Source organism: Perca fluviatilis, chromosome 16 (genome assembly GCF_010015445.1).
Source record: "Perca fluviatilis chromosome 16, GENO_Pfluv_1.0, whole genome shotgun sequence".
NCBI classification, from domain to species: Eukaryota; Metazoa; Chordata; class Actinopteri; order Perciformes; family Percidae; genus Perca; species Perca fluviatilis.
This window is the reverse complement of record NC_053127.1, coordinates 24,655,543-24,679,975: the sequence shown is the minus strand read 5'-3', so window position 1 is coordinate 24,679,975 and position 24,433 is coordinate 24,655,543. Positions and strand designations below refer to the sequence as shown.

The 24,433-nt window shown below is 37.7% G+C and overlaps 1 protein-coding gene across 14 annotated transcripts in view; it reads left to right on the top strand.

The window, feature by feature from the left end:
* LOC120544362 (RNA-binding protein Musashi homolog 2) overlaps positions 1-24,173 on the top strand; it is a 249,051-nt gene extending 224,878 nt beyond the window's left edge. For 3 of the 14 annotated variants that reach the window (XM_039778023.1, XM_039778029.1, XM_039778027.1), the window contains 3 exons: positions 9,289-9,468; positions 13,464-13,618; positions 18,452-24,173. In XM_039778023.1, coding sequence (XP_039633957.1) covers positions 9,289-9,468; positions 13,464-13,618; positions 18,452-18,496 — 380 coding nt within the window. In that variant the 3' untranslated portion in view covers positions 18,497-24,173. Of the gene's footprint in view, positions 1-9,288; positions 9,469-13,463; positions 13,619-17,295; positions 17,367-17,473; positions 17,496-18,451 lie in introns of all 14 variants that reach the window. The other 11 variants (XM_039778035.1, XM_039778033.1, XM_039778031.1 and 8 more) reach the window with 7 other exon arrangements.
* The last annotated feature ends 260 nt before the right edge of the window (positions 24,174-24,433 follow it).

Here is a 24,433-nt window from a genome sequence, read left to right as displayed (position 1 = left end):
CAATCAAGTCATGACTTTATGTTTAACAGTAATAATTACTAATTCAAATCTGCAATCACATATAATATATATGAATTTTTCTATATCTATAAAACTTAAAAGCTAACAAATATTTTAACCACTTAAACTAAATAAGAAAACAATATACAAAAGCACTTAAGTACGTTTCTCTTATAACTCTTTACATTTTCACTAAATTTTCCCAAGAATAACCCTTTATTTTAATCTTTAAAATTAACCTTTTACTTATCTTCAACTTATCGGTCGCCACGCAATTGAAATAAAAAAATAAATGAAAGCAAAACGCTTTAACCATTGAAAAAGATAAAACGATGCAGGCCTGAGTCTTGGCTTGGGAGCTAATGGCCTTAAACAGATGGCTGCTTCCCCTGCTTATTCAAGCTACCAAAACAAAACGCACATGCAATGTTAGTTTATACCCACAAGTCCATGGGATGTTACCTGAAGCATGAGCAAGGGAAAGAGGGAGAACAGACGAGGAATGACGGATAAAAGCTGTGAGGCTGGACGCTTCAACAGTCCAACATGGTGCTCTGGCTGGCAGCAACAGTTCAGAAGAAGCTGTAGCAGGCGGGAGACATCCCCTCCTCACAAGGTCCATAGACAGTTTCCTCACCCTCTCTGGCTAATGAATACAGATGCCCTTCACCTCAGCCACTTTAATTAGTCATTAAAACCATATGGTTACACAAACTATGGCTTTTCGATTATGAATAAGATACTGTATAATAATCTGAAAGTAGGTTAAAGCAATTCAATTCAGTTTTTCCTTGAAATCTCCTGGCATCAAACATTTTGGTAAATAGTAGGAGTTCAAAAAATGTTTGGAAACTCAGGCAATACATTTATACTTTGTCTAATTATTTGACTGCCAGAAGAATAATGTCTATGCCATTTAAGAAGTTTTCTTTGTCGTTTGATATATGTTATGATCACCATGGTAAGCAAACCTAGGTATAGTGAAATGTCAGCAGTAGCAGTCAAACCATTTATGCTAAGTCAGGCATGTTTTCTTCTTTTCTACCACTCTTCTTTACTTTTTCATGTACTTTTCTATCTATCTGGTATGTCCTGGTCATTTTAGAGCACCTTAAACCTTGGACACTTTACCAATGATTGTTTGCCATCTGGTTGCTACACCGATTGAATCTTATTCTACTGTAGCACTTGTATGCTACAGTGTATGACTAAATACAAATGTTCAAAAATTCACATAGAAAGCTGAGTCAGTGCCTCAGACATCAACTTCCAATACACACATTTTAAAGCATAATTACAGCACACATCTTATTTATATACAGACGAAGATCTGCCAAGAGATTTGTTCCAAAACCAGAAAGCAAGTTTCCTTCTGTCTTACACAGCAGCATTGATTGACTTGTTGGCTTAATTTAGACATCCTGCTTTTTCCACCCTTACAACTTAAGATCATTCAATAGCTGTCAATAATAGCTCCCCCTGATTGAACACACATCCTCTAGGCTTTAGGGAAGAGCATCTTTCCTAATCAGACATACTATTCGAAGCTTGTTGAAGCTGTGAAAATCTGTTTTAATCGTAACTTACATGTTGTCTGGTTTGTGCAGTTTCTCACAGATATAAAGTCAGTAGACAGTTGCTAATGTCATGTGCTGTGATAACTGAAGATGAACACACAGGCAGCTACAGTACGAGTGGCTGTAGTGTATGCATTCTACCTACACGTGCACACAAATACAGACAAACAAATTAACCGACCTGTCCTCATTTGCACTAAATTCAAATCAACAGAGGCAACCTAGGAAGCAAATCAGATGCTCTTTCTTTCACACGGGGCTATTTGATTTTGCATTTTCAAAAACAAACAATTTGCCCAACAATTGCAATGAACATCCCTAAGAAGCAGGAATGTTGAGGGTTGGGGTTAGCAGCAGCCAGGAAGCAAGAGACGTGATGGCAACCATTATGCACAGCTTAATTCTGACAGCTGCAAATGGAAGGGAGACAAGTAAATGACTATGAACAGGGGGTGAGGGGGGTAGGGAAGGGTTAGAGTGGTAAACAGTGACATCATGGGTTTGTTTTAGAGTACTTAAACGGCCACGGGGCAGCAAAACATCACTCAGTGAAATGTCAGTGCTCCCTCTGTGTATGGCAGAATCTGTCTGCAAATCAAGAATATTATCACGATAACAGAATGTTATAACATATATGTAGGGTGTTGCCTAAATCAGCTGTATCATGTTATATTGTTACCATTATATAAGTGTTATGTTCTCTAGAGAAATGCTTAACCAAATGCATCTTGATGATATAACAAGTGCAGTCTTTCGTTCTGTGGTTTGTGGCTTTTTGACAGAATGACAAATGATTTATTGATAATTTATCAAGTGTTTGAGATTATGCTAATACCATACTGTTACATGGAGTAATGCATTCAGTTGTATCGCTATGCAGACAGACAGAACAGAGGACACAGATTGTTTAGGCTTGACCTTCCTCTCTGTGTATTGTCTGGGGATGTTGCTGCATCTCCGTCCTATCTTACAACTTAATTTGCAGCACACAAAATCAACTCAGGAATAGCAATTGTAGTGGTTTATTTTCTCTTTTGTCTTGCGAAATTCTCTAATTTTAGTGCAGACGAGGGTTTTTGTTTTTAAAAAAAAGAAAGGAAAAAAAAAGCCATATCTATGATGTAAGTGTGGATTCTTTGTCTTTTGACTCCACCTACAGTTCCCATAGAGCACCACATATAATATACTGTGTCTACTGTGGCCAAGTAGGTGGGATGCAGGGTTGGTGGTGGTGTCACTTTAAAGTGGCATTCAAAACCACATAAGTTAAATGTAAAAAAACAAGATCAACATCTTAAACATCCCTGAATATATATGTAAATTATACTTGGACCACATGTATTATTTAGATACTGTATACTTTTATTTAAAATAAGTTGTGCAGATATTGCCTTTGTGTGGGATGTGAGGCTTGTTTGTCAGCAGACAGTGTTGTGAATGTGGAAGACATTTTCCATCCCTGACAGAGGGCACTTTCACCTTACTCTCAAAGCTCAACAGACAAAATGACAGCATGCTGACGTCCCTCTCTATGACAGACCACTGCTGATGACAAGGTGTATTTTGGACTTCTCACTGTGGCCTGCCATTTGCAGCGAACTACAAGAAAAGTTACTAAAGGCGCAGACTCTGCACCATCTTTCAAACTTTGCTAAATTATACTTGCAATAAGTACATTAGTAATCTAGTAGATTGTGTTTAAATTCTGCAAAATAACTTTTCTTACTAACAAATGGCATAGTTTCCTTACTGTAAAACAAAATGCAGGTTAAAGTTTAGAGTTTCCCATTTTAAGGCAGGAAAAAGTACCAGTTATCACGGTTGGAACAATAAGTTGTGGTTACTTCTAGGACAGGACAGGTAATGTTTAATTTAGTGAAAGTTGAATCTGAGGAGGTGTCAGTCCAGATCGTTTTTGAAGAGGTGGGTTTTCAGTCTGTATTTGAAGATGGTGTAGTATTTTGCTGCCCTGATCTCTACCAGGAGCATGTTGCACCACTAAAGAGGAAGAACAAGACAACTAGGCTTGACGCCTGTTTTTGAGGCCATTTGAGAGACTGTGGCTCCAGGCAAAAAATAGATCAGAAACATCTGGCTACTGCACAGAGTTTACCATCGCCTGCAGGTAGAGAGGTGCTGGCCCATACATGGCTTTATCACAGTGGTATCGCAGACTTGAACCCCGTATGAACTACTACACCGTGCCGAATGGAGGATGCAAAGGGCAGCCACTTAATATCAGTTGGAGGGGCTGAACATCTGCATAGTAAAGCAGCAAGGAGGAAATTGCAAATTTGGAGATGACTAATGCATGCACCAGCACCTGGGCTGCATTTTGGACAAGTATAATCCACCTCTGCTGTTGATATGAAGGATGAACCTGCATAAATGAGCCACAACTTTCCACTTTAACTGAGACTGAGAGGTAGTTGATACATGAACATAATTTCGGACATTTATGTCAACAGCAACTTGCTTATAAATGTGCATACTGAAAATCTTTGTGTAGACTTTAAATACATGTATAGTGAAACAGTGTGGAAAAAGGAGGCAAGTTGTCAGTTTTCTTCAATTTAAGGTAGACTTATCCGAAATCTCCTGTGCTATAGCATTGTCAGATAAAAACAGAGAAGAATGTAAGTGATGCAGATGGTTCTGACAGTCCAGGGAACTTCACAGGTCCCAGTCTACTCTGGTTGAGTGTTTTCCTGAGTCCCTCTGAGCTTTCTGTGAAGCTCAAATGTCAGATCTTGGCTCTACCTGCAGTGTACACAAAGCCCCATTCAGCTGCGTTTAGAGGTCGAGGTACTTGTTATGTACAGTATGTTTGACTTGATTCAGGTGTTCAAAACTGAAATAGAGTTGGCTGTGGTCAGAAATTGGACTGCAGTATCAATTGCAGAGGTGTCTCTGTTTTATTGAGACTCAGGGTGGTCTTCATGCTTTTCAAAAGCCAATTCCTCCCCTCAGTTAGTTGTTGCTCTTTGTTCTTTTCTCTCTTTTACTCATCTCACCTCTTTTTTCTTCACCAATGAAAAGAAGGAAACTCATGTGACAGACATTTCCAAATTAAGATCATTATCAATTTCCTCCCAACAAGCTCTGTGATCTTCAGCAGTGCCTGAGAGGAGACCAGGATTGGCTGTGTGCACTGGTCTTAATCAATCTGGCTCTCGGTGAGCTCAGGTCCATTTGTCCCAGATGCTAATCTGCAGAGCTCAGCACTGAGGCCAGAGGCGCTTTACATGTATTTGGTGCAAAATAACATGAGCAGGCACACCAAGCCCATCCTGCTTGGGTTTTTGTCTGAGGCCCAGGGAAAGATGTGACACATCGGGGAGGGCAAAGTATCCCTTTGCACCTCCACCACGAAGCGCTGGCTCTCACAGCTGTGGGTAGCAGATGCTCCGAGGTTACAGGCACAAGCCTTTAGGGACATCACCACTCTGCCCTCCAGGGGCTGCATACATAACACACTCTCCAAAAAAAACTTACTGAAGGCTTAATGGGAGTAAGGTATTTATGTAGTCAGTCAGTGTAAATGCAGTTATGAAATACAGTATGTGTTGTATGCTTCCCAGTCAGTACAGCATGTTCTGTTTCATTTGCATTATACATTTATTTTACTTATTTGTAAGTACATGTAGATTGCAAAGTAAATTGAATAGTTTCTTGCATACCTACTTCAATACATGATAGCATTTTGAACAGTTTTAGGAGATAAATTTGTAAGATCTTTATCTTAATCTTTAGACATACAATATCTGAGTGAGCGTTGCTGAAAATCATATTTCATATTGTCCTTCCCTTTGTATCTGAATGACCATTACATGTAGCTAGTATCACTCTCAGATTTCAGTCATAGTGAGTCCTAGATTTCCTCAGACCACATAAGCCTGACTAGACATGTTTGAAAAAATGTGTTCAGCCAAAAGGCCAGGGCTGTCAGCTCTGAGCCTCCTCACGATAGGATAATCTGTGCCGACTGTCGATAACTGAGTGCCCTTTCTCAGTCCCATCTCTACCAGATCCCACAGGTTAAAATCTGCATTGAAATCATTTAGTGTGCAAATTAGTGTGCACTGATTTACTACACTGTTGCACATTGTTTTACCCATGATTCAGTGTTCACATTTCCTTGTCCTCTGTCGCTTTTCACAATCATCCCCCAACCAAGGTTGTAGGTAAATATATATCAGTAGTTCTGTTGAGTTTGTCCATTACTGGAAGAGCAGCAAGAAAAGGGAAAAGCAGGCATAAAATAAAAAGTAAAAAAAAAAAAAAAACAGAGGCCTGAGTATGGGTGAGTAAATGCAAGAAGAAATCATCTGTTAAAATTAATTAGCCAAGCTTCTCTGAACACAAAATGACAAGACATTAAATATGTATTATTTATGAAATGTCTGTGCTCTCTGAAAAAGGGTGTCTAGTGCTGTTAATTACTCAGCCATTCATTCAGAAAAGATTATTTCAAATGGAAAGTGAAAGCAAGGCTAGACAGCAAAAGAGCTGTTAGTTTCTTTCACGCTATTTTTAAATGACATTGGTGAAAATGGAAAAGCTAATTATGGTAGCTCTGAAATTCAAAGCTAATTTGAGAAGCAGCATGTCAAGTTTATTGACATATTCTGTAGAGTGATGTGGTTTGATGGCCACCAAGGAATCCCATTTGCGCCGCGAGGGAAATGGAGGAGTGACGGCATGAAAAATGATTCCTTGCCGAAATTAAAATAACTTCTGTTAATAGATTTTTAGACTTCCCAATTCCCAGTATTTCCTGCTTTTTGTCTGTAGAAATAACAGGTAGATTTATGTGTACTCAAAGAGTTGACATATAAATGAAAAGTAAAGGCCTTTTTAACTGATGATTTTAGCAAACCTTTAACAATTTCCGGACTTTAGCAGGTTCGAGCAAAGTTTTTAATGATGCCGGCGGTGAGGCTGCTGTTTTGTTAATATTTGGATCACGGATTGTGCGTGTGTTAATATTTAGAGTTTTTGTGGGATTTAAAATGAGGATAATCACAAACTTGGTGCAGAACACTTGCTTACTTATGAAAATATTTTTCACATTCTGAAGTCCCAACAGGCCCGAGAGCATGACGCTATATTTTATCATCAGCGTGATTAGTTTTATTTTCCAACTAGTGAGAAAAAGAGCAGCAGTACTTTCAAGGTTTGTGATTCCTCCTTAAAGGCAGTCACCTGGCAAAGTGGGAACGAGAACAGGGCATTTATCCACTTAAAGAGAGCCACCCCGATGATGTCAGTAACAGATGACTGCAAGACACTCCCCTATCCATTGCCTCACAGCCAGCTTTGGTCACTGAGGGCAGAAGGGAAAGAGGGTGGGGGTAGGGGAGATAATTACCAGTATAAATGAAGCCCTGCGAACGATTCGCACTGCTGGGTCCCCTGATCTAGTCTCCAAGGCAACCTCAGCACGCTCATTTGTTTTGTAGATGAGTAATTACATCCAATTAGTGGCCATTGGAAAAAAAAGGAGTCCAAGAAAGGCCCATTGTTCTGGATAGATTGTGTGAATATTAATAGTGGGGAGGTCTGAGGCGCAGTGATATGATCGGTGATGCTAATGCAGCTGTGGGCACACTCTGCCTATTCTCATCCTGCATAACAGATCAGATAGCTACTGATGAAAATATATGGCTTTGAGAATGTGTGCCCGCATGTTTGTGCATGAGTCTTACTCTTATCCAGCTGCCTCTATCCGGCAGAGAAGGCCAGTTTCTTACCTGAGCCTGCCATACCTGCAGACAATGCAAAGGCATGCAGTGTCTGAAAATGTCTCAAATTTAATTTCACACTCTGAGATTTGAAATTTTCATAAAGCTGGCAGACACTGATCACCCCATATTTGTTGGAAAACGCAGTGTCTGCCCAGCTTAATGTGGTTTAGTTACTTACAATTAGAACCTTATCTCAAATGGAAATAACTTCTCAGTCCAATTTTAAAGACACCCACTTCAATTATTTGCTGCTGACAATATTTTGATTTAATACCCATATATTTTACGTGGGCTTGTTCTAAATAAAAATAATAAATACAGTATGACAACTATTGTCAATATCTGTCGTCACATCTTCTCTTTCATGAGTCAACAATTACTTTATATCCACCTGTAACTTCACTTATACCAAGATGACTCTTGATCGTTTGTCACAACATGGTTCATGGTCTGTTCAATAGTATGCTATTGTATATGAAAGCAACTTTTGCAAATATGTTCATTAGTGAAGGATAGTGAAAGTATTATAAAATGCAAAGTAATGTCTGTTTGGTTCCAGTCTCTACATTGTTCTGAACTGGTGACACATTTGGAATGGCTTCTTTATGAATTCCCAATAACACAGTCTGTGCTATTGTCAAATGTTTTTTCCCCCCGTTATAATTATTCCATTGATCCAGTTTTCCTCATTAGCAAGGCCAATCAATGTTCTGTGACATTTGTCTAAGTGAAGTAAATGGAATGATTGGATCTTGAGCTTTGTTCAATGTGTCAGGCATTATGTGACGTACGTGGGAAGCCTGCTGTATTTGGAGCCTATAATTTGATGAGTGGGCCGACAGCCCACAAGTGGTGAGATCAGAGTGCTAAAAAGCATTGGCGGAGAGAAACATGGCTGGTGCTTACATTCCATTTGGCAGAAGTGGACTGTCTCACTCTGAATGGGTAGAGGTGAAGTGGCTTTGAATGGCTATTCGCTCCAGGACCCAAATAAAAAACCAAACATGCAACAGGGGAAACCCAGCATGGAAAAGCCGGTGTCACCAATCTCAGTCCCTCCTGAGTAGATTAACTGTTATCAAAGAGGTGTGAGAAGGAGCAGTTTCTTTTAATTGCAATCTTTCTATGAGCAGCTTGTCTCAGATTAAGAGGACAAGCAATAAATGCCAGCACGACTTATTGCTGAAAGACATTTTCTAAACTGTTGAAAATCCACCCATCTGTGTCAAAGAGAGAATCATTCGAAGAGGCCAATCTGAGACGTGTTTAGGGTGCTTAGTACACTTCAGAATGCCTATCATCAATAAATATGTATGTCTGTATCTCAGTCACAAAAATCTTATCATCTGTTGCTATTGGTAACAAAAAAGCTTCAAATTATTATTGATTGGTGTACACAATGTTTCTTTTCATTTAAATGACAAAAGCTTCCTTCAGGTGTGTCCAAAGAATTGTTGGTTTGAAATGAGAAATGTATTGACCTGTGTTTTTATGATTCTTTAGTTTGATCTCACTCCTTAATGATTGCAAAAAACATGAAGGACACAGGTCAATTATGCAAAAGCCAAAATATCAAAGTTGTGGCCTTAATGTTTATTTTGTATTTATTGTTATTGGTCCATTTGAATCAAGTCAAAGTTTTAGAGTAAGGTTTTAATTGCATCCTCAGGGAGAGACAGTATGTATCCATAATTGTACAGCTAATGTATATGATACAGCTGAGCGTATAAAACACGGACCATATGCCAAGGGGGCCTGGCCACATTGTAGGAGCTGTTGGGGAGGGAGGGGAGGGGGGGCAATTAAAGCAGACAAAACTCAAGGATGTATTCTAAAAAATGGTGTAACACAACACCAAGCTATGCTTGACAATCTGGACATTGACTTTGACATTGAAAAAGTTGTTTTCCACAATGATGGAGTCCCCTCCCCTCCCCCTCCCCACCCTATACTGTATCTCCCAGGCCTCCCCGATTATGGGTTTTACTCTACGCCCAGTGACCAGAGGGGGGGGCCCTGCTCCTTTGCTGACTATGGCTCCCTGGGGCCCCAAGCGGCTCAGATGCTGCACAGTGAGCATGCCACCTCCGCCTGCAACTCCCCCCTCCAGCACCTACACAGCCCGGATCAATTTAAGAACCCAGGTTTGTATATGCGCATCTATCTCATCCACTTTTTGGACTTTTCAGTTTGATTCATGACATTATTCCATGCAGATGATCTAATCTTTTTTTTATATATATATACATTTTCTCTTACTTTTGTTAAAGAAACCAAACAAATCCCTCCCTTAAAAAAAACTATAAAAACACGTCTTGCTGACAAAATAGCATTGCATGTTCTTCCTCCCTTTTTTAATTTTTAATGTAGATTTATTGTTTATTTGTGAAGTTATGTTCCAGCCCCTGCTTGCACATAAGGGGCAGACACATACAGAATGTAATCCTTCATTTGCATGTGAACAAAATAACTACTGATGATGTCGGAGAGTACACTGGCCTCTCTAACAGAGCTCAAGTTTCTGTGAATTTTGAACAGCAAAGGAACAAGTTAAGTGTTCCCTTTAAGTAGTTTAAGTGTAAGAATGATTGCTCATGTTATTAGTGTGTGAAAATCTGACTAGGAAATCAGTAGAAATGCGGTGCGATGTTAGACACTTAAAAGACAACATTTTTGAATAATACAGCCATTACAACACAAGCACATTTTCATTGTGTTTTTTTCCTGTTGTTCTCTCATCTACCTTATGTAATTGTAGCTTTTAAAAGTAAAATATACTGCATATTGACATTTCAATACCTGCATGCAATGCATAAAAATTATTATAAATCCATACTTTGAGAGCAGACAGAAGTCTTTAGAAATAACGTTTTGAATAATACAATATTTGTATCTATTGTTTTTATTCTGATAATTTTATGCTAATGATCATGTTTGCACTGACATGACGTACCACCAATGTTTATTTCATCCAAAGTGGTTGTAAGTAAATGAGGTGTAGTTTAGTGGAGTGCCTTTTATATGATGTGGGAGATGTGCCCCGGTGTAGGTGACAGTGTTGACCTACACACAGCAGTTAGGATCCCTGTCTCTGGAGACTCACATGCCCCTGCTGGACATGAATCCTGCCATAGCCTTCAGGCTTGTGCCTTCACTATTGTGTCTCTAGCTCAACTTCAATACAATAGCAAAACATATTGAAAAGACTGTCCTCTCATCCTTTTTGGACCAACAAAGTGAGTGTGTAAGTGAGGGGCCAACTTTCCCTTTAATGGTTAAAGGGTTGGCCAGCTGCCCCAGGCAGATGTTGGCATTTCCTACAGAATGTCGGAAGTATGAACTTTAGCACAGCAAATGGCAAAAACCACAGACGGGTATAGAAACAACTCAGCAGATGTGATTTTCTGAAGGGTTTCTTGTAGGCCTGCTGTTTTGGTATCATTGTCACAACACTTGTGCAAGTGAGATAGCACTACAGACACAGTCCACCATACGCTTTCATACGTATAGATCTGTTAAGCAGTGTGAAGTGATTTAATGCATACACAGCTGCATGGCAGGGGGAGGATTACTACTACTACTTTACATCACTAAGATACACACACCAATGCCAGTATCTCTGTTGATGTTGAGGCCTGGTTGTAGCATGCTAATTTATTGTACATTATCGTTGAAATAAGAGTAGAAAGGGTAGAAATCACCTCAGTTTTTTTTAGCCACAGCTGCTGTAAGTCACTCTGTTGGACTCTGTTGGTGTGTGTTTTTTTGGAGTTTTTTTGGTTGGTAAAGCACAACTTTTTTTCACCTGAGAGGACACGTTCAAATCCTGAGTGAGGCAACCTAATTTATGTGCTTGTTGTCTGTGAAATAGACTTTATATTTGTAGCCAACCTTGACCCTAATGATATGAAAATGAGAGAGCACATTATAGTAAATGGAAACACAATGGTACTGTTTATTTGGAATTGTGTTTGTAAGTAGATAAGGAGAATTTTTTGTATACATTAGGTGCCTTATGATGATGATTACCAGCCATAGGTCATAGATTACCCATATTTCATTCATCATCATTCATGTCATTACTGTGCAGCCTTGCTCCTTACAAAGTGCTCAGTCCACAGGTGAAGATTGCACCACACAGATTGCTAGCCTAAAAGGGAGAATAGGATATATGCTGTTTGAAGGCAAATCTCATTGATAAATGCTTTTCTTGTACACAGTGCCTACATCTGTACCTCAGTACTACGTTTAAGTGAGTTAGAAAGAAGCAAATATAACTTGGAAGACACAGGCAAAGCAGCACACAGTGTTCTGTATAGTTAGCCATTTATTCATTCAGGGCCTCCCATTTTTCTTTAAGTACTTCACACACAGACGTCACTCCTAGCATCAAATGATTTTTATCTCCAGTCTTTTCAGCCACAAGTACCATAAAATTGAAGCATAGGAAAGACTTAGCACTATCATTCTCTATATAAAACATATCTAAATGAATAGTAACACTCTAGTCCAGGGGTCTTCAACATTTTTTAAGCCAAGGACCCCTTAACTGAAAGAGAGACGGAGCAGGGACCTCCTACTACATATATTGTATAAAATTAACTGGGCCTACAATAACGTGTAGGGCGGCCTAAAGCCTTTATACATAACTTTTTAGTGGCGGGGGTGAGCCACACTCCTAATAAAAAGCACCAGTCGTAGGAAATGAGGATTGCCATTTCAACTGAAAAAAACCTTAATTGTATAATAAGCCAGCCTACTGCTGGCAGCCAAGATAAGAGCACAAGCTGCTCGCTGTTTAAAGTCCTTTCAGTTAAACAGCAGTGTCAACTCCACTAGATGTGTGTTTTGTGAGATGGCTTCATATTTATAATGTGCTTTACACAGATATCTAGGCTATGTTTTCAGGTGCTTCTAATGAACCTAACGTGTAATATAGCTTAGATAGATGGAGCAGTGATATGTTAAACATGGTGACAATGTTACAGTTTGTATACTGTGTGCGTCAACACATTGAATATCCTGCAGTTACACTGTATACTTCTTCACTTGTTCTACAAAGACTTCCTCTCAGGCATCATAGGGCTCATGAGCTCATGTATACACCAGATCGAGCATATTTCTATGGTCGGAAGATTTTTCTTTTTAATACAGTTTTTTTTTTTCACAGTCTGTCTTTGAGGGTGAGACGGAGGGTTATGTGAAGCTGACAGCACTGGAGATTGCTGTTAAGAGATCACTGCATTTTTTTTTCTCCCAGACTGTTTCTTTTTCCTGCATTGACACTGTTATGCGCCTTTAGTAGGCATCTGGAGACAATTTATTAGTCTGAGTTGCTCTTACTCATAGGGCAAAGGTGGTAAGTCATGTACAGTATTTCTTTTTTATCCCCCCTGAGTTTGGTCCTGCACATGAAGTCGGGTCAAGCTTTTATATTTCCCCCTTATGCCTCCTTATGTCTCGCTACCTCTTTTGCTTTATGCCTGAAGTTACACCAGCAGACTGAAAAGCTGAAGCACACAGCTGAAATTATGGAGAATATTTTTAATAGGTGCTTGGCGGTATCTATGAATCATAGGTCATATAGGAAAGCATAAAGTAGCATCAAATGTCTGGGTTCAAAAAGCGCAATCTAAAATCCGTAATATAATAATCCTGTGTTACTCTTCTTACTCAACAGCTAATGATGTTTTTTTTACAAGTACTCCTTCACATTATGCATGGCAACATTGACACTGCAACCTTACTAGTTTATTAGCATGGTGGAAATATTACTAGCAGTGTGCTTGTTTTGTGTTGTGCATGATTAGACAAAGTGAATGTTACTCCTATGCATAATACACACAGCATGTAGAATATATTCTGAATATAATACTGGATTCACCCTTAAATTTTGGCTCTGGTTTGAAATCATGTTAAACCTGAATCCTACACCATTTTGTCGGTTGAAATCCAATAGTTCTATAAGCAGTACATATCTGTGATATGAACTATAAGCAAGTCCTTGGAGACAAACATGAATCCAGTAATGTGTTCTTTTGATTTAAATGTTTCCTTTTGAGTCACAGCAAGTACGAATTGTACTGATGGTCGTTGGGTGTTTCTGAGCTGCTCTGCTCCCTGCTGTGTTTGTATGCAGGCGCCAACCCATCAAGGCCCGGAGGTTTCCCTGGTGCTAACAGTCCAGGGCCTGTTGCTGACCTGTACGGACCTAGCAGCCAGGATTCAGCTGTGGGCAACTACATCAGTGCTGCTAGCCCTCAGCCTGGCTCTGGGTTTGGCCCCAGCATCACAGTGAGTACTCAGATGTAGACTGCCTGTCATATCTGACTGTACCTTGACTGCATTTGTCTCTTCTGTGTCAGAATACCACCACTAAAATCAGACACTAAGCCAATGCACGCTGCATATGATTGTGATGCTCCGTAACACTAGACTTTTTATGGTAAGGAGTAGAGCTTACTTATTATAGGACTTTATACTCCTCCACTGACTAGATCAAAATATCCTAAATCAAAGCAACCATTCAGGAGAGTCTAAGAGTTTGGATTATTTCATTGCACAGAGGTTTCTACTGTCATTGAGTTCAGAGGTCCCATAAGCATTTTGTACATCAGGGTAAACCCTGTCTTAGCTCTCAAAGTTATCTGTGTCAAATGCAAATGTTTATTCCCCTTAGCTGTTGCACAAATCACCTCGCTCCAGCCTCTGTGTCACCTTCCCAGAACAAATTTCCTTTATTTTTAGAAACCCATCTGTCCCAGGGCTTGAGTTTGCTCCGTCACTAGGACAATGCTTCCAAGCAGGATTTTGTTACTCCCAGTGTCCTTGTCCAGGTGTAGCAGCTCAGCCAGGTGCTGTTGCACTTTTCCTCTTGCCGATCAGTAAGCTGCCAATTGCCGTGTCAACTCATAAGTGTACGACTAGCAGGGCTAGTAGAGGTGGCAGTAACAAAAAGGTGTTCTCAGCCTGACTATGTGAATATACTGAGATGTCTGTCTTGTCCTGTGGGTCAGTTTAGTTTATGTTCAGCAAATCCTGCCTTTTGCTTTCACTGTATTTAAAAAGAAGCCATTACAAACATGCTTGGAAGGCCCCAGTGACAATGAAGACATAGCCTGGCAAGATAGTGGTGCTTAATAGAAATTTGGGAATATAATTTGCTCTTTTATTATAACCCCAAGTATTGGAGAGATCATCTAAAAGCCAATAATTTAACTTAAACCAAGCTGAGATAATAAAGCTATCTTATTTAGCATGTATAAGCAGTATATAAACATTTAATAAGTGGTTTATAACACATTATAATGTATGCAGTGATGAGAATATTATTAAGTATTAATGTACAGTGTTTAAGAATAATCACTTCTCCTATGAAGACATTTTTTTTATATATTTCATCCATCTCAGTTTTGAGGTCAATGGCAGTCATAGACCAAATTCCAATCTTATTTTGTATACTTACTTTAATAACTGTGTGCGCAGCCACTTAAAATGGTTCAAGTATGTAAATCATTAGTGATTCATAATTGCAACATGATCTAGTTATGTTATGAATGTTATAGTATTGCTAACTTAGCTAAGAACAGGCAAAGACTGCATGCTGTATAACCCAGAATTCTCAAATATTAGCATCTAAATCCAGTCAAATTAAAATAGTGTTATTTAGGTAGTAGCTCAGAGATTTGTTCTTATGTCCAGACCTTGTTGTCAACGAAAGGGACAAGGTTCACACTCCCCAAAAAAAGACTCAATCAGTGATTTGTTTATTGTGCTTGTGTGTTGGTCTACCCTGGACCTCACTGAATAATTAATCCAAAATGTTAGCATTGGAATTGTATGGCCTCTAGCAAGGTGCAGCGGGGCTATGTTCTTCGACTCACTGCCAGGCTTGTTGGGGCATGTTTGTACTGTTTTACATGACTGAACTGAGTGACACAGTATAGGTTATGAAAATAGCACCTGCTTTTCTTAAAGAAGCTAATTAATGCATGGCTTAAGTGAGGTGGAATAACAACAAGCCCATTAGTACTGCAAGCAAACACTGCAAGACTACAGGGTGAAGACATTCTTTCCAAAATATAAATATAGTTCACCTCATTATTTTGAATTTCCAATTTCCAAGAGAAAGTACGAGAAAGATTAAGAGTAATTTGAGTCGTTTGTGGTATTTCTTTAAATTATTATTGTATTTCTTTTTTAAGTTGAGTTAAAGACATGTTTATTATTCTGTCTCGTTATGGAATTTTATGGTAAATTGTGACTTACTTTGTGTTTTGGAATCACACATTGTGGTTTCATCTCTTTTTTTTGAGAAATAACACGTGAGAGTTATCAGTTTGTGCGTTACATAGAATCAGTAGGACTAAGTTTAACAGCTTAGCAAGGATGAAATGAATGTGAAACTTACACAGCAGCAATGTTGCTGAGTGTGGGATAGTGTCACAGCGAGCAAATGTGCAAAATAGCTCATGAGAAGATGAAATGGCTCATTCTAATATGAGTAAATATGTGTAATTGATTTATTATATCCAAACAAAGACAGAGCTAAGCAGAGAAATGCGTTTTATTGGCTTTTGCTTTCTAAGCAAAGCCTCTCTTATTAATTGTTTTAGGTCCACTGGCTATCTGCGATAATCTGTTGGTCTCAGTGTAGGAAGCAAAATATTTGTTATGAAAGACCAGGCCAGCTCATTTTCAAAGCCGATTTACCAGCAGATAGTTTACAGATGGAAATGAGGTGATTTGTTTCCATTATTGCAACAGTTTGTAACCATACTGAGTTAGAGAATGTAAAAGTCTTTGAATGCAACAAATACCATCATATCTGACCAGAAATGTTTGTCTTTTCATCATATTTACCTAAAAAGGCAGATTTATAGAACAGATCGGTGTAGAATATACTGTCTTTTACCCATATAATACAGGCCAGGTTTTGTGATTTCCTCACAGAATGTCAAATTGTGCCTATGATACCACGTACTAAATCACCACTTGAGAATTACCCAGTGAATCAAACAGAGTGCAATAAAGCAGAGAGGTGATGCAGCAGCCCTGCGGCTCTCTGCTCTCGGCGAGATGATCTCTTTATTCAGAACATTAAAATGGGAAATGATTCAGAACTAAAATGTGCTTTATAATTCATTATTTTTACCGAGGATGCTGTTGAACTGAATACATGTAAGATCATCATAAGTCAGGTCCTCATGGATGACTTCAGAGTCACTGATTTGTTGCTCAGTCTTATGCTGCAGTGATTTTATTAATCCCTTTAGCCAATATCAAAACAGCCACTGTAAAGAAGCAGTAATGAACTTAACTGTTTTTTATGCAAGACAATTAGAGTGTAATTAGGTGATTGAGGTGATAAAGACAGATAATTGCTGTTAAAAGTGCTTCTCTTTTCAATCCGAGGATTTCTGCAGACCTGTCAGCAGCAACATGAGCTACATAATAATAATAATAATAATAATAATAATTATTCAATACACAAAAACACACTGATCTCACTGAGGGGCTTTTGTGATCCTATTCTCTGCATGCTTTGAGATTAGATAAACTGTGTATGTTAGCATGGATGGGGATTGTGTGTGTTTTATTGTCTCCTCCACATATTTTTGTTTACACTATTTGTCACTGAGCTTATTATAACCTGAGAACTACGTTGGCATTGAACATAAAATTAAGTTACTGTATCTTGAATGATTTATCAACTTCATAAAGTATTTCTAACTCTTTTTAACATCTTTTAAAATGAGTCCTTGTTTTAGTCATTTTGCAGCGTGCACTGTTTCTCTTTTACAAGAATATGCAATGCACTTGTATAATATATATATATATATGGCAAAAGTCTCGTGCTCTGCTACTGAACATGATCAAACTGAATCAAAACGTTCACATTCATGATATGATACTCACTTTTTCTTTCCATGAAATGCATACTGACAACAGCACTAACTGTACACTTTTAGGGCCCGTTGATTGCGACAGCTTTTACAAATGGATACCATTGAACAGGTGGCCGGTTGCCATCTCATCAGAGGTATTGCATTTTATTTACTGTGCATTTCTATCAGTCTCTCTCTAATACATGTTCATCTAATACATGTTGATCTTCACATCATTCTTTGTTTATCCGCCTCCCTCAAGATGACAGAGCTGGTAGTAAAGGGTGAGTGTGACGAAGGTTTACGTCTTCATAAATCAGGAGGCCTCTGTTGGCGATGTGGTCTGTATGATGACGGGAGAAAAGATTATCATTGATTTAAACCAATGGAATTATGATCAGCTTGTTGGTGTGATTCACTGTGGGAAATGTGTATACCTCAGTCACACACACACACACATACTACCAGTACCAGTCTTTTTTTTTATTTTTAACATTTTGAAATGTTTCCATCCAAAAAAAAGAAGTCTTATACGTTATTTTCTGAGGACAGACTCACACTTCTCCACCGCTAGGACTTAAATAAAATCCAAAACTTTTTACTAACAAGTCACTGGCCTTGAATCATTAAATATTAACCAAGCAGTAAATGTCTATTAGGAACCAAATATTTCAGTTTCATCATGTTTATATTGTCACTGTAACTCATCTTTATTGCTATAACATTGCTTCTCATACTGTACGTGCAGTAGTACATTCAAAATGTCTCGAGCTTTTCGTCTGCTTGCAGCTCGTTTTTGTAGATGTGATGTGTGTTCGTGTGTTGAACTCATTGTGCACACATGGGTTTAAATGATAGTTTAATGGCGTTTTTTCCGCTAAGCTATTAACCCAGCTAAGCATTACAACTATTACAAGACTCGACAGTAGTGTGAACATGATTGCTAAGTTAACAAGTGGTGTAACTAAAGAAGTATTCACTTTTTAAAATGTGACATACATGGACCAGCAAGTTTTGACCTGCTGCTATTAATGATAATTGCGGTCACATTTGTTAACACTATTGTGCCTCAGTAGGCATCCAAAATAATAATTTGGAAGTCTTATTAATGATTAATAACCAGAAATGTCTGTCATTAAATGTCACTGTGAGTACAATATTTACGGTCAGGATTTATGCAAATGAAATGAATGGTTTCTAATGCTGTTGCCATCCTTTTTTGTTTTTCTTTATCACCCAGCAGAGTATAACTGGTGGCCCAGGAAAGACAGGACGAAGTTTCTAATTGGCTTTGTGTGCAGGTGATGCTATCCAACTTCAAGCACTACAGTGTCACCCAGGCAAAAAGAACGAAAGTCGGAACCATATGAAGAAGAAAAGAAAAACGTTAGTCATCTCAGAAAAATAACAACTGCTGTACTATAATCCAAACCTCCTATAACTTTACAACCTGGTTTGGTATGATGTTTCACGTCGATTTCATTCACCAATTTCCTTCCTCTGTTAGCTTTTGTTTTGATTCGTTTTTAGAGAGTCATTTTAGTTTTAATCTTAATTTTGTGTCATTTGATTTGATCTTATAGTATATATTTGTGTAAATGGATTTTGTTTGAAGTGCGGGGGTCATAGCCAAGAATATCTGCAAGTCATGTCTTCATCTTTGTGGTGTAAAGGAGAAATGATTGGATGTTCCAATCAGTCTTTCCACAAAAATAAAAGAAGCTCAGCGTGGAGAGATTCGGAGAAGAAAAAAAAAAATTTTAAGAAAAATTTAAAGAGGGTATCTAAGTAATAAATCTTAGTAGCTGTTTTCTTTCTTGTGATGTCTCATTGTTAGCCATAATTACCTATTTTTGGGCAATACAAAGAGGACTCCAATATTTTTATGGTCCTTTTTTATAAGTGTTGTTTTTGTTGTTTAGAAATAAATATATATGGTATAACAAATTTCATATAACTACATTGTGAATTCAAACTTGAGAAAAAGAAATGTAGCTGTACATATTATTCCAGTCACTGCATATAACCAACTCAGTGAGAGAATAGCATATTTTTGTGATGGTGTGTCAAAAGATCATGTTATAGCGTGTGAATAGAAGAAAAAGCTGTAAACAGTTATTATTATACTTTTTCTGCTGGAAGACAGTATAAATGACCCCAGAGACAAACAGAACACACTTGCTCTGTAAATACTGAAGCTGAATAATTTTACAAGTGTCATACCAGCAAATTTACAAACGGTGAGTTAGTTCAATACAGTTTTAAGAAATAAAAAAAAAGAGCCTGATTGGTATCTTTTGTCTAACTGTTAAGATATCAGTATCATTTCAAAGAGAGAGAGAGAGAGAGAGAAACAAAAAGAAGATGTAATCCAAAGCACACTGTACTTAGATGTGGAGATTAGAACTTGAACCAGGCATTTTACAGTGCTCTGTGCATCCTGACACTTTTATACTCCTGAGAGGAACTTGTTAGTTGTATGTTATTGTTTGTTTCATCCTGCTTGTTCCTGATTCGTTTTTTTGGAACACAATTATCTGGGCTCTGTGCTAGAGCCTTTATGTAATGCTTGTTCTCTGAATCCGTTCTTTTATGAATGAATTAGGAAAAGTAAACATTTTGATACCATACCTCAGCCTTTGTGAGTTCTATTGGCAGGTTTAATTTATTCTAGTGGCAAAATAAATGAAAACACTGAAAGGTAATAAAGCGAGGAATCATAAATGCACTGTGAGTAGTAAAGTACAGGCCATTTTCCTATTTGCACATGTATATGTCGGCTTTTAAAAAAAATAAAAACGGCCCTGTGCTTTAGGATAGTATGAAGGATTTTTGGGTTAATGTATTCTCGACTAGACAAACGCTTCAGAGTTTTGAGGTGAGTTAACAGCTTGGGAAGTAGTAACTGATATGTGTACACTTGGATCTCTTTATATATTAGAGCTATGTCTCATCTAAAGATATTTATACAGGGTTAAAATATGACACTGAAATATTCACTCTCTGTCGCTGCACCAGGTTTTACACGTGTGTGTGGTAATGATTTAACTCATGACAAACATTTAATAATAATATGCTCCAGTCGGGTTTTTAAAGTCATTAATGGAATGAATGGTGTGTTTTCTGAAGTACTTTACCTGCTGCAGGTGTATCTGTTGTTTTCATTTTACCCACTTTTTGTCTCATTTCTTTTATTTCAAAACAACCAGGTAAAGAAATATGCTGGATACTTCTAAAGTAAATGATATGGAGGTGTGAGCAAGTAATAATTTAAAGAGAAAAAAAAAACCTTGTAATGTTCAAATGTAAAAGAAAATAAGAAATACAAAACTATAAAAAAAGAGAAAAAAAAAGAAAGATGCTTCTTTGCTGATTTCAAGTTTAATCAGAGTTTTATTGATACTTTGTGGTTTATATATTAATAATTGTAATATACTATTAAAATGTACTGTGCATCCATTGCTTTCTCTCTTTCCATCCCCCATCCTCAGAGATCCTCCTTCTTTTGTTGATCATTCATGTATTTCATTAGTGTGTAAAGAAATCACAGTTAACTTGTAAACAGAGTGCTGTCTTTGATACCAGTGTAGTGGTCTTTGTTGTTCTCCCTTGCTCTACCTCTCCTTTCTCTCATATTTACCCCTCTCCCTCTCGCGCTCTTTTTCTATCTCCTGTAATTACAAAGTAGATGTTATATAGCACTCATTAATATAATACTTGTAGTGAATAGTGGATTTAGGACCAGTCAAGATAGACCTTTCTCTCAATGATCTCATGTCATTCTGATATTTGCAGACAATTATTTTGATAGAGGTTCATTGTAATTTATTCCCTGTATGTTTTATTTTTTGGTTTGGTTTTTGCCACTCTCACATGGTTTCAGCTAACCAAAGCTCTCATGGATGAACAAAAGAGAAGCCGTTGCCGTAAGATGGAATTGTACACAAGGCATTATTTGGATCCCCACCCTTGAATGTTTTAAAAGGGGTGTGCCATACTACCTTAAATGCTAACGCTAGATATGCAAAACTGTTATTATTTGATTCTTTTTTTAAGAGGGACACAAGCTATAGTCATGGACAACGATTTCATGTAAAAAAAAAATAGTTCATATTTTAAGAAACATACCAATGATTACCACACTAGTCGTAACATCAGTCACAGTGCTATATCTTTTAATGTTTGTACACTTTGGAAATATCCCAGATGCCACTGGCATAGGTATTTTTAAATAATACTGTTTTTGATCTCTTGTTTCTCTCAAAACTTCATCAGTTAGTCTAATAATTTTAATCTTAGATTCCGGGAACTAGTTTTTGTTTTAAATCCGTAATCAATGTTGTTCACACATATTAACATTATAGAGGCGTATAAGAGACTGTAAAAATGAAAAAGCCCTCCTGCGAAGACCTCTGGCTCCAAAGGATTATAAGCAGCTGCTGGTGTGTATCAGGGCTGATTAATAGAAAAGATCAAACTCATGTCCTGACGTTGGACCAGCCCCCTAACGCTGTGATTCATTGCTAACCTAAATAAGAGCAGAAAAGATTAGATCAAAACTTAAATTAAAAGCTCAAAGTTCCCTCAAAATACCATGTCAAAGGATGTCCAGAATTCAGACCTGTTAGAATTACACACGCAGCTGTGTTCAAGCAAAAAAAAAAAAAAAAAAAAAAGCCTATTATAAAGCCTCAAGCTGGGCACACAGTTATGTTTTTTGAGTATAATCTCAATTAAACATAATTTAGGTTCTATAACAGTTATTTCATTTATTTCACCTCATGGGGTCTTAAAATTGAATATTGTTAAATCAATAACATTAGTGTCTATTAAATTTTTCTCATCCAGTATAGACTGTCAAATTACATACAGTATGTACAGTAATGGCAGCTTTGTTAGACACAATATTCCAATGAATCCAGCATGTATACACAACATTGTATTATTTTTAAGAAAAGACAATGTCCACATGTAATGCAAGTCAAATAATATTAAACTTTATTGTAAAATGATAAAAGTAATCAATCACATTGGACAATACAGGAAAAGTTTAGTATTTGAAAAACTAAGGAAAGCTAAAAATACTTTATTGTAAAACAAAAAATAACATGCTCCAAATATTAATGCTTATGTTTGCCTCATTTGCACATTTTAGTGTCAGAAAATAGCTCAACAGTAGAAAAACAACAATTATAATAGGAGTCTTTAAATGCACCAACTTTTGTGTAAAGATAAAAGAAAGTGTTCCTCCTGTTCATTTGTAGCATGTCCCTTTTTTCATCTGAATATTTTATCAAATAAAGTATAACTCAAACCACCTACAAACCGATACAAGAAGCTCATTAGGAGCTGTAGTTGATTCCAATTATGCTGCCATTTCATCTGAAAAACAAATAACAGTGCAACAAGTATGAAATATATGATTTTGTTTTTCTCACTTTTGCAGCGCCTGGTGGCTAAAAGACTATAATGAAATCGCTCATTTTCCCCTCACACAATATAAAAATGGACTCGTGTATCGTTTTGTGATCCTGTAGCTTGGACTTTAAGGTAGCATGGCTCTGTTGCTGTAATTTCATTTTATCTCAAACTGACAGCAGTTTACAGCTGATGAATGTTACACATCTTAGTTGACTAGCGTATCCATTTGGGGAGAGGGAAGGGGTCTTGGTTTAAGAAAAAAAAAATTATCAAAAAAGAAAAAAAGTCAACCTGGAAGGTGTTGACATTTGTAGTGTACTACCGTATCCATTTAAACTTGAATCTTGAGGCAAGTGCTAGGCAATGGCCAAACAATTTATCCCATCCGCTGTGGGAAAGCCCAACCCTGAAACCACACACACTTATGAGATTTCTGTCGTCTTGGATTCAAATCTGTTCTATGGATAAGAACAGCTGTCTGCCTAAAGCTGGGACATCAGACGAAGACTGGTTCAGGCTCTGCTCCATTTCCAATTAATTAGACTGACTTTGAAGGCTCATTGAACGTTCTTGAGCATTTATACCCAAAAGAGGCTTATTCATAGTGGTGCTAATGGTTTTAAACCAGACAATGTGCCCTTATCTCATGAGAGATACTGGATACCGTCACAGTGACCACAAAGTTAGTCTCCCAGTCCACAAAGTGACTCTCACTATAACACCACCATTTCTAGTGTTGGATCTCTTGTTTCAGGATATATGACAAAGATGCGTTCATGTTCACAAATCTAGACTGAACTCTCCAAGGTGACAGAAATAGCACAAATGTACTGTCGTGTTTTAGGGTGAATTTCCTTTTCAGTCCAAACCATCGCCATCTCACCCATGCTCATTGCTAAATATATACATGCAGTTGCAATATATATTCGGATAGATGAATATATATTTGCAGTTTTCACTCATTCATCTTGTCTGAACAATATTAGACTGGAGACCTCAGCTGTATACAGAATATTCCTCACACAGCTACATATAGTCATTATTAGCTTACGTTCACCAATACGAGAGTTCACCCCTGGCGTGTTGTCGAGTTTGGAGCAGACCGCATGGCCTAGAGGGGAGCCTGGAAGCTCTTCAGACTGCATGGACGGCAGTGTGAGGTTTCTGCAGGCAGAGCACAGAGCTCTCTTCACTGCTGTCTGCCCATTCCTAACACTTGCCCCTTTTTTTATGTTAACCGACTTTTTATGGCGAGAGACAGACAGACTTGACTGACATCTGAAAGCATCTTTCAGGTTATCATATGGCTTGCTTAAGCCCTGTTGTAAAATGTACTAAAAAAAATAATAATAATAATGATAATAATATTAATGGATGGGGGTCTCTCACATATCAAATGTGGAAAGTCTAATTTTATATTTGTATTTTCAAATAATAATATTGACAAAAAATGTCTGTGAAAGGTTTCCATCCTCTACTGTGGTCCAGAAATTGATGTGTCTGTCTGGAAAATAAATAAAATAAACTGAATTGTTATATGACTTGTTTTCCCTGTTTCATTGGGCATTTATTTTTTTGTAATATATTTGGTGGGAAAATATTTTTTTACCTGATAATATTTATCTCAGTATTTTAATATCACTTCTAATTATATGGTGAACCATCGCATCAAAGAGGCATTCACTTCCCATACTGTATAGCATCTGCTGACATCCCATAACTGGATACTGGAGCAAAAGAGCGTGTACTTTCTGTTTATTATAAACAACCAGGCTTTTCCATTCCACATTTTCACTCGACC